Source organism: Atta colombica, unplaced genomic scaffold, assembly GCF_001594045.1.
Source record: "Atta colombica isolate Treedump-2 unplaced genomic scaffold, Acol1.0 scaffold63, whole genome shotgun sequence".
NCBI classification, from domain to species: domain Eukaryota; kingdom Metazoa; phylum Arthropoda; class Insecta; order Hymenoptera; family Formicidae; genus Atta; species Atta colombica.
In genome coordinates this window covers 69,276-78,858 of record NW_017259554.1, presented here as the reverse complement: position 1 = coordinate 78,858, position 9,583 = coordinate 69,276, and the positions used below count along the sequence as shown (strand labels likewise).

The 9,583-nt window shown below is 29.9% G+C and overlaps 1 protein-coding gene across 1 annotated transcript in view; it reads right to left on the bottom strand.

Annotated features, from left to right (window-relative positions):
* Window positions 1–466, bottom strand: part of LOC108692167 — a 3,512-nt gene extending 3,046 nt beyond the window's left edge. The window contains exon 1 of the mRNA XM_018200323.1: window positions 284–466. Within this exon, the coding sequence (XP_018055812.1) occupies window positions 284–466 (183 nt within the window). The remainder of the gene's footprint in view (window positions 1–283) is intronic.
* Window positions 467–9,583: the final 9,117 nt, after the last annotated feature.

The following is a 9,583-nucleotide window of genomic DNA, read 5'->3' as shown; positions in this document are numbered from 1 at the left end:
ATATATATATATATGATACAGATTTTTATAAGAAACTGTAATATTTCTTTTTTTACAGTTATATGTATATTTTCTTTAGTTTTTTTTTCTTAGTCTTTTTTTATTAATTTTATTTCGACTAATCTTTAATTATTTTTCTAAAGTATACAATCTAAATAAGCAAAATCACTTTATTTTTATTTCAATATTTTTGTTAATACTCTCATTATTAAATACATACGACCTAAAAGTTACAGATATAATAGATTAGGAATGAAGAATAAAGTTCAAGGATTGGATGTACTTGAAAATTAGGATCCTCGGGCTGAGAATGATAATTGTGCGAAGTATAAAGAGATCGAGGTCGCATGGCTGTAGTCGAGCTCGTTTGATTCTGTATTGTTACGGAGTAAGGTGTTGTTTGCATGGTCGGCAGGACGAAAGACTTATGTACCTCTTTTCGGAATTCGGTGCAAGTATTTGCCATTTCCTTTGCCTCAAAAGATATATAAATCAATGTTTCTTTATTTTATTTTCCTTGGATGAAAATGATACGACTGCTTTCAAAGAAAAAAATCTCAGAAAGATTTTGAGAGTGAGAAAAAAATTAAATTTTGAAATTCTTGGAGCCTTAAATTTTTCCGTTCATAAAATATTATGATTCAAATCTAATTGTCTGATAAATCCGAGCTCCTCTCTTTCCTCCAGTTTAAATTTTTATAGACATTTTAATCAATGCGTTCTTTGGGCTTTCGAATAGCTAAATTCTGTTAAATTATTGAAACAAAAAAAAATTATATGATTGTATTACAACACATTGCAAATAAATTGCAAATAAAATTAATAAATGCAAGAAATACAAAAGGAGAAACCTCTCGCGTCAAATGCGAGAAACGCACTTTGGAGTCGCCAGCGGCGGCGGCGGCAGCGTTCTTCGATTTCTTGCGCCGGGATTTCCGGTACTTGGTGACCGCTGCCTGGTCGGTTTCGCTTGTGTGATCCACGATTGAAGCGATTTCGGATTCCGTGGGACTAACGGTTAGATCGTGTCTCAGCGCTGTGGCTATTCGCTCGCGTCAGCTCTACTTCAAACGGAAATTCGCACAGGCGAAATGACGCTGCGCTGACAAACGAACATCTGTCGCCCTGGCAATTCATCGGAAGACAATAGATGATCCATTCACGATGGATTTGGAAGCCGTGGCCAACGTAGATTTGCTTACGTGATAATAATCGGTAAAAAAAAGTAAAAACTCAATCAAAGTGTAATTTTCAGAATTGTCAAGTCTTATATGATAGTCTTAGATGAAGTCTTATATATTATGAAATTTCATGATCAAATCTTTACTTTAATTTCGAGTATTAGTTCGCTATTAGAAGAATGGATTTCTATTAATTTTTTTATTGATTTTTCATTTGCTGTTTAACTTATTGTAATTAGACCAGCTTAATTTGGTATTTTATCCAATGGGCTTCATCTTTGATGATGTTATAAAGCTCATTGGGTGAAACATCAGATTAAGTTTAATCATAAGTTAACCACTCTGATAGCAAAATGTTAGCAATTTGGGATTAAATTGGCAGCAAAAACTCGATCAGATTTTTGACTACAAAATCATATAGTCATCTGTGTCCGCATTTGGCTATGGATTTGTCGACAAAGTCTGCTGACGGATTGGTAACAAAAATCAAGCAGAATTTGTTTGAATCGGATTCTATTCTCAATAATTTCAATCTGCCATTATGCATTTTGTTCAGTTTCTACTACCACTCTATTGGTTAATATCCCAGCAAACGAAAATGGATTGAAATTTGTTTCTATCCGAATGCGTATTTTAAATAGCGAATAATTTTTTTTGGATTTAATTGGATTCAATTGGATTCAATTAGATTCAATTGGATGCAATTGGATTGAAAAACTGCATTTCCTATTCAAAATTTTGAATTGAACAGTATTCACAATGTGTGTTGTGCACAAAAAAAGCTAATATTATTTTTAGATTGAAAATAGAGATATGGTCCATGCAATTCCTATAAATGAATAAAAATGCATTCAGGATTGAAAAGCATTCATTTTAATATTTGTGAATCAATATTTCTGAAAATCTGAATCCATTTAAATTCATTTCAATCCATTTCAATCTATTCTCGTTTGCTGGGGTATCTAGCAGATTATCATATTTCTGACAGCAATTTGCTGACAATGTCAGATAATACAAGCAATGTGTATATTTTATTGTCTTTCTGCAATCAAAATTAATTGATAGCAGGAGACAGAATAGGATCTGCTATCAATTGTTATCAAGGCAGCAAAGAAAAAATCGAACCTACGAGAATTTAAGATATTCTCAAGGTAAAAAAAATTTACATATATATATAATCAAACATATATGTAAATATACGTATATATGTATATACGTAATAAATATACATATATATTATATTATACATATATCATATATAGTTGTAGACACTGTTACACTTTTTTTTCGATAATTTTCAGAATATGTAAAAATTTTCAAAATGTGAATCCACTATCTATGGATGCGTGTAATAAATAAGCAGTTATGACAGCTGTCAAAATAGATACGGAATCGAAGCATGGTAAATAATAAAAAAAGTAAGTCAAATAAACAATTTCAATTATTAAGTTTATTAACATTTTCAATGCGTTAAAAATTAATATAAGATAATATAATAAACTAATGTGTAATACATAATAAAATTATACATATACAGGGCAGACTATTTTAATTTATCCAATTTATCGATTTTCTCAAAATCTGTAAATTTAAAGGTTCATCTACACGACAAGACATAAGGGCATAAGGGCGCAAGTGCAGTCACAAGAGGATTATTAGTCATAACGGCGTTGCGCAATTACGCAATGGAAATAAATGAATTTTATTTCCAATGTCTGCGCCCATTAACTGCAAATTGTTTTCACTGATTTTATCGTGATTACGTGGTTTAGATCATTGAAAATATGGATGAAGAATTATTAATTCCACACTATCATATGTCTTAACAAATAATGACGAAGGTAATAATCAATCGTTAACGTGTCAATCAGAAGAATGTGAGACATACGTATTTTCTCATCATATAGATAGATATCATCATATAGATTTCATATTATAGTTACTAAATTTATGTTTATACAAGCTACTACTAGCAAATGTAAAAAATTACAGCAGTTTGTTTTTCATTTATTTGTATCACGACTTCAACGTTTAAAATCTATTCTACAATACTCTTTATACAGCTCTTTGTTTCTTGCTTTTTATCTCTTGATTCTTTCCCCTTTGCAATCATTTTATCAATAATTGTATTTCTTGCTATGTGTTTCCTGTTTCTTCTGAAGTTTGTTAATTTTTATCTCGGGCGACATAAAACAAAAAATCAGATAAGAAGCAAAAAAACAAGATGTAAAAAATAACAAAAAGCAAGAATCAAAACAAAAACACATTGTAGAATAACTATAAAAACAATTGTATATGTCCTTGCGTTTGCTTCACGCCTGCATCACGCGTTCCTGTGTAGAAGATAATGGCTGTGTTCCAAATTGATTGCCAGTACTGAAAATCTATAGTAACATAAACTATAGCATTTTCAGTGCTGGCAGTAAATTTGCAACACAGTCATCGATTACGCTTACATAACTCAATATTCACGAAAGTTATAACGTCGATGTTATAAAATTGGCCAATATCATATCTATTCCTCTGAAGAATGGAATGATATTGTGATTGAGTTTCCTAACATCAATTTTGGCATAAATCGAGCCATATAAACATAGTCCATGATACAGACTTTTTATGCTTATGCTTGAGCTTATGTCTACGCCTAGCGTCATGCCTAGAAAGCTTCAGGAACTCCTCACAATAAAAGGAATAGGGGACAAAGAACAGAGAATAAGAATTTCAACCTAGAAACTGTGTATTCCACAATACACACATAAATATGATTTCTGATAGATTAAACTTTTTATTTTCTGTTCCCTGTTCCTTTTATTGTGCGAAGCCTCACAGGAAGAGAATGATAAACTGTATCACGTTACCCGGTTTCTTCTGATTGGATCTGGTAATCAAGCACCATAGATGAAGGTATGCCATTTAGATTAGATAACTGTAATACGCTTGTCACCTGTGCTGCTTTTCTCCTCAATTTTACAATTGATAAGGTCTTTATAAGTGATACATATCATTGCAAACATATTATAATATTGTACATATAATACATGAAATAAAATTACAAATTTTTATATCTGAACAGGATTCGTGCGTATTATAAAATACCTATCAGATACTCCAAGATGTACAAACTCCAATAAAGAAGGATATTGCTGTACAACATTTGCCTAAAATGCAAATTCAAAACAAAAATGGATTGCTGCCGGAATTCCTGTTTGGAATCTTCAAAATCAGCTTTATTGTGTGAGATTGGTACCGAAGCATGCATACAAATGTTTTATAATGTAAACACTTCTGTAAACACCACCAGAAACATCAATGTTATAATTTCTTACTCAATATCAATATATTAATTTTCAATATCAAAATATTAAAATTCAATATAATGCGAGTATGTAACCATTATGTAGTTGCGTGAAAAATTCTAATATATTGATGTTATATTAATGATAGTTGGGACAGATATTTTTTTCTAACATGTACCTCTTATTTTTTAGGTTCCATTTCCATTTATCAGAATTATTCCATGTTGGTAGCAAAAAGATTATGAGAAAAGATGCCAAGTTTGTTTTGCAAAGGTGATGAATCTGTAAAATTAGAAAGAAGAAAAAAATTGAAGCATGTTATTCATAATGATAGCTGTTGCGTAAAGAAATTGCCAGTGGACATAAAAAGTTAGAGGAATCAGCTAATAAAACAGTATTTGCAAAAAAAGGCAATATCAATATTTGCAATACGAATACGTACGAATGTTGAATTCTTACAAACCTATGAAGTAATGCAAATTAAGTTAAAAATATTATACAAGAAAATGAAGTTTTAAAAGAAAGATTTCATCATTTACAGAATAATTTGGCACGTGTAAAGTCTTTTACATTTGATATGTAATGCATTAACTCCTTGATAGGAGTATATTTTCATTGTATTTCTATATTTTCAATTGTATAAATTCTGTAAGACGTCTTATAATAAGAGATAAAATTTTTAATGTTATTTCTGATCATGATATACATGCTATTTATATAGAATTTATTGACGATTATAGCTACTAAGATTTCAAGAGTGAAAGTTTGAATATGTATATGTTTTTAATATTGAAGCGTTTTGGTAATAAAAATAAAATTTGTGGCAAAATAATTGTGATGTTTGATTTTTTAATCGTAAGAAATATTATCATAAGAAATATAAATCATAAAAAATTAATTATAAACATCATAAAAAATTATATGTCACTAATCAAGAAAAATATAAAATATTTATTCAACATAAATTTTTAAGATATTTACACATCATTTATTATAAATTGTCACATTTATAACAAGAAAAGAAAAATACTGATAATTCAATCACATAAAATTGGCAGTTTCTTTACGCAACAACTATCATTATGAATAACATATTTCATTTTTTCATCTTTCTAATTTTAGATTCACATTTACAAAACAAATGGTATGGCACCTTTCCTCTTTTTGCTACCAACGCGGAATAATTCTGATAAATGGAAATGAACCTAAAAAATAGCATACATGCACTGGCAGGAATGGTGTCCCCTGGCGTTCGGCACGCGGCTACACACTCGTACCGAAACGCCCACGTACATGTTACTGGAAACGCGGAAAAGGCGAGGAACGCGAAGGGAAAAAGTAATGGAGGGCACTCCGATATTAAAAATTATTCTGAAATAATTCTGAAATTTTTCTGAAATTTTGTTGAAATTTCTCCGAAATTTTTGCTGAAATTTTTCTAAAATTTTGTCAAAAATTAATTTTTCAGCTAAAAATCGCTGAAATCAAACTAAAAATTTTCTGAAATATTGAAATTTTGCCAAAAAGTTCCAAAACGTGGAATAATTTCAGCGAAATTTTTTCACTAGGAAAGTCATGATAACATCAAAAGTATAAGTTAAACTGAATCGTGATTGATATTCAAAATGTCTTTTAGTAAACATTTTGGAATCATCATTTTAACGTCAGTTAAATGTCATAATTTTTTGTTTTGATGTTTTTCAATTTATTTTATATGATAGATTTTATATGATAGATTTTAAAAACATTTCTGTTGAAACATTTCATGTGACATATTGTAAAATTCTTTGCTTTCTATTGGGTGCTTTCAATTGCTTGATACAAACATAGCGAATTAATTCACAAGAACGTTGGAACGTATCTAGGTAAAAATATCTAGATACAATTTTTAGATACTTTTAGCTGTACTTAAATGCATTACCTAAATCCTTATAGGCAGAGATGCGTGTATCTGTAACTAGTTATTTTTGGATACGGTATCTTTTAAGTTTTAGATATATAGTACAAAGTACTATACATTTTATTTTATGCTATATTAGAAACTTAATTTTTGATTACTATATCTACTATAAATCATCTTTACTATACTATACTATAAATCATCAAGAGTATTTCAATGTTGTGAAGAAAAAAAATTTTTTTTATTTTTTTGTTTAACAATTATTAACAAAAAAATTAAAAAAATTTTTTTCTTCACAACATTGAAGAACTCTTGAAATCGTACTTTTATTTAAAAAATTTGTTTCCATTTTTTATACTCCGACGATATTCGCCTCGAAAGAAAAATATTGTTTTTTTTTTCAAAAGAATGTTTTTTAAATATGATTTGGGGCACGTATAAAAAACGTATAAAATACGTGTCTCTTAGATTTTCGTGTTTAGCAACATATTTCATGGAGAATCAAATCCGATTCCGAACAGTTGTGAAATTTTCTTTGTGAGTTGAAAAGTCTTTTACCATTGTGTAATTTTTGCAATACTTCGGGAGATATTAATTTCTAAATATCACTTAATGAGCACGTATCCGTGCGGATACCACCAAGTATACGCCCAAGTAGTCGTGATCGCTTGTTACGCGGAGAGTAGTGACTGCTTGGTAGGCGCGCTGCTTGAGTTAGGTGCTTAGCGCGCGCCTACCAAGTAGTTCTTACGATAATCGATTGATAGGCGTAGTCTTGACGGTAGTCGCACGGATTATTTATGTTAATTTAACAAGCCTCTAATACCTTTAACAAATAATCGGTAAATATGTGACAACAAAATAAATTTGTTGTGATTGCTACTAGTCTGCTATATTTATTTAATTATTAATAATTAATTATTAATAATAGAAGCAAATTATATAAAACCTAACCTATTTTTTGGATAGACTTTAGGATCATTTATCACAGAAATTATAAGATTTGTTCGCATCGCAAGCTCCAATATGCTCCTATCATAACTCTTACTCACTCTATCAAGCGCATTGGAGTAAGAGCTATGGTTGGAACGTGTTGGATCATGCGACACGAACAAATCTATATAGATGATCGCGAGGTCTCCGGGATGGAGGAAAACTGATTAGTTACAGGCAAATATAGGGAGAATACTTGACTAGAATTAGTCAATTTCTTACGATTTGAAATCTTACCGTCTACGATTTATGTATATTTGAGCCTTTTATTTGCTAACTATTGATTATTTATTACATTGACGAATGAGAAATAATTAATTTGCATAATAGTAACTAATCAATCATTTTCTTAACAAATATCACATTTGTTTTCTCTTGATTTGTTCCTATAACAAAATCATTTCTCTTAGTGTACCCACTCATGAGACGTAATGTCGTAGATCAGGAACTTCTTATATGAAGCTTGTTGTTTTCGACTTAAATTTTCATTATCGAGATATTCTTTTATGTATTAAAACAAACTAATAAAATGTAATATTTTATGCTGCTTATATCTTTTCCTCTTCTTGTTTTCTCTATTTTTTCCTATTTCTCCATTTTTCTTTTTTTCCTTTTTTTTAGTACCTAAATCTAAATTTTTTCTTATATCTGTATCTATATTTAGATAATTATAAAAAAATGTATCTGTATTTATACCTAAACATTTTCTATACCTATATCTAGATATCTTTCAAACGGTATCTGTTCCAACACTGTTAATTCAGATATTTTCAGTAATAATAAATAATTTAAGCTTTTTAATTACATATTCTTTGTTGTCATTATAACTATATAATCTTAAAAGAATTAAATTATTTATTAGCACTGAAAGTATGAACACCGATTTGCACTAATTTGTACCAATTGCCGTAATCGTCGTCACAACACTACACATACTCAGAGCAATCCACTTCTCGTTGCAAATGCTTTGAAGCATTCTTTGATTGGTCAATTCATAAAATTTTTTCTTTTGATCAAGTATTTGGTCAAGTATTTGTAGCATTAAATGGAACACACCCCAGTTCGAGGGCTACGACTCGGTTGCGTAGCGTTGTGATTACGGCAATTGGTGCAATTGAGTGCAAATCGGTTTTTATATTTTTAAAGCTAATAAATATAATGAATTGATTCTTTTAAGATTATGCGATTATAGTGATAACAAAGAATGTGTAAAAAGGTCAAATTTTATTAATACTAAAAATATATGAATTTGCTATATTGTATCAAGTGTATTAAGCAATTGGAAACTACACTTTATGTTGCAACATTTCATGTGACATATTGCTAGAATCCTTTCAGAATTGTTACACATGAAAGGTTGCAACATTTCTAAAAATTTTTCACAATAATCATTCATCTATATGTGCTGTACAACAGGTTGCATCGTCGAATTTACGATGTACATTGCAAATAAAGTTTTTATAAAGGAAAATTTGTAAAAAGAAGTTTAAAAGAGAAAAAAAATATTCCAATATGCAATGTAATCAAAGGATACGTATCTTCACGAAAGGTGAAATTATGCTACTCAATATTTTGTCATTTTAACATTAAATCTTTCTAGAGTGACCTTTAACTTATTACTTTTTTCTGATCATTATAATCGTAATTTTTTAAAACGGTAATTATACAGTTTACCACTGAATACCTTAAAAATCAATAAAATTAGGCTTATTCGATGTGTTTTTGTATGAAATGAACGAATCTGGCAGAAAAAAGTGTTGCCCCGAATCAAAATATTAAAGGGATCCTAAAGTGAAGTTCGAACTTCGACGAAGAAGTCGCTGTTTTTCAAGCGCACTGACATGTTTTTATATGCTGCTAGAGTCCTATGACAATTGACACAAGTTGATACAAGTGTCTATGTTTTATCTTTATTATCAAGAATATCTCTCTGAATATCAAGAAGGATAGAATGTGTCGACTTGTGTCAACTTCTGTCATCAAATGAAAAGCACCCAATATATTCGCATCCATCATTTCTAATCTTTTTCCCATTCTTTGTTCTCTCTTCAATTTTTTTATCTTCTCTCTTCAATCTTCTTATATAGTTTAGCGATGGAGTGGAGAGAAAGCAAGAGATTGAGGAAAGGAGCAAGAGAGTCAGAAAAGGACTAAAAATGGCGGATGCGAATACTTATAGTGTCTTCTCATATAGCAAGTTTCCCGCATGTTGC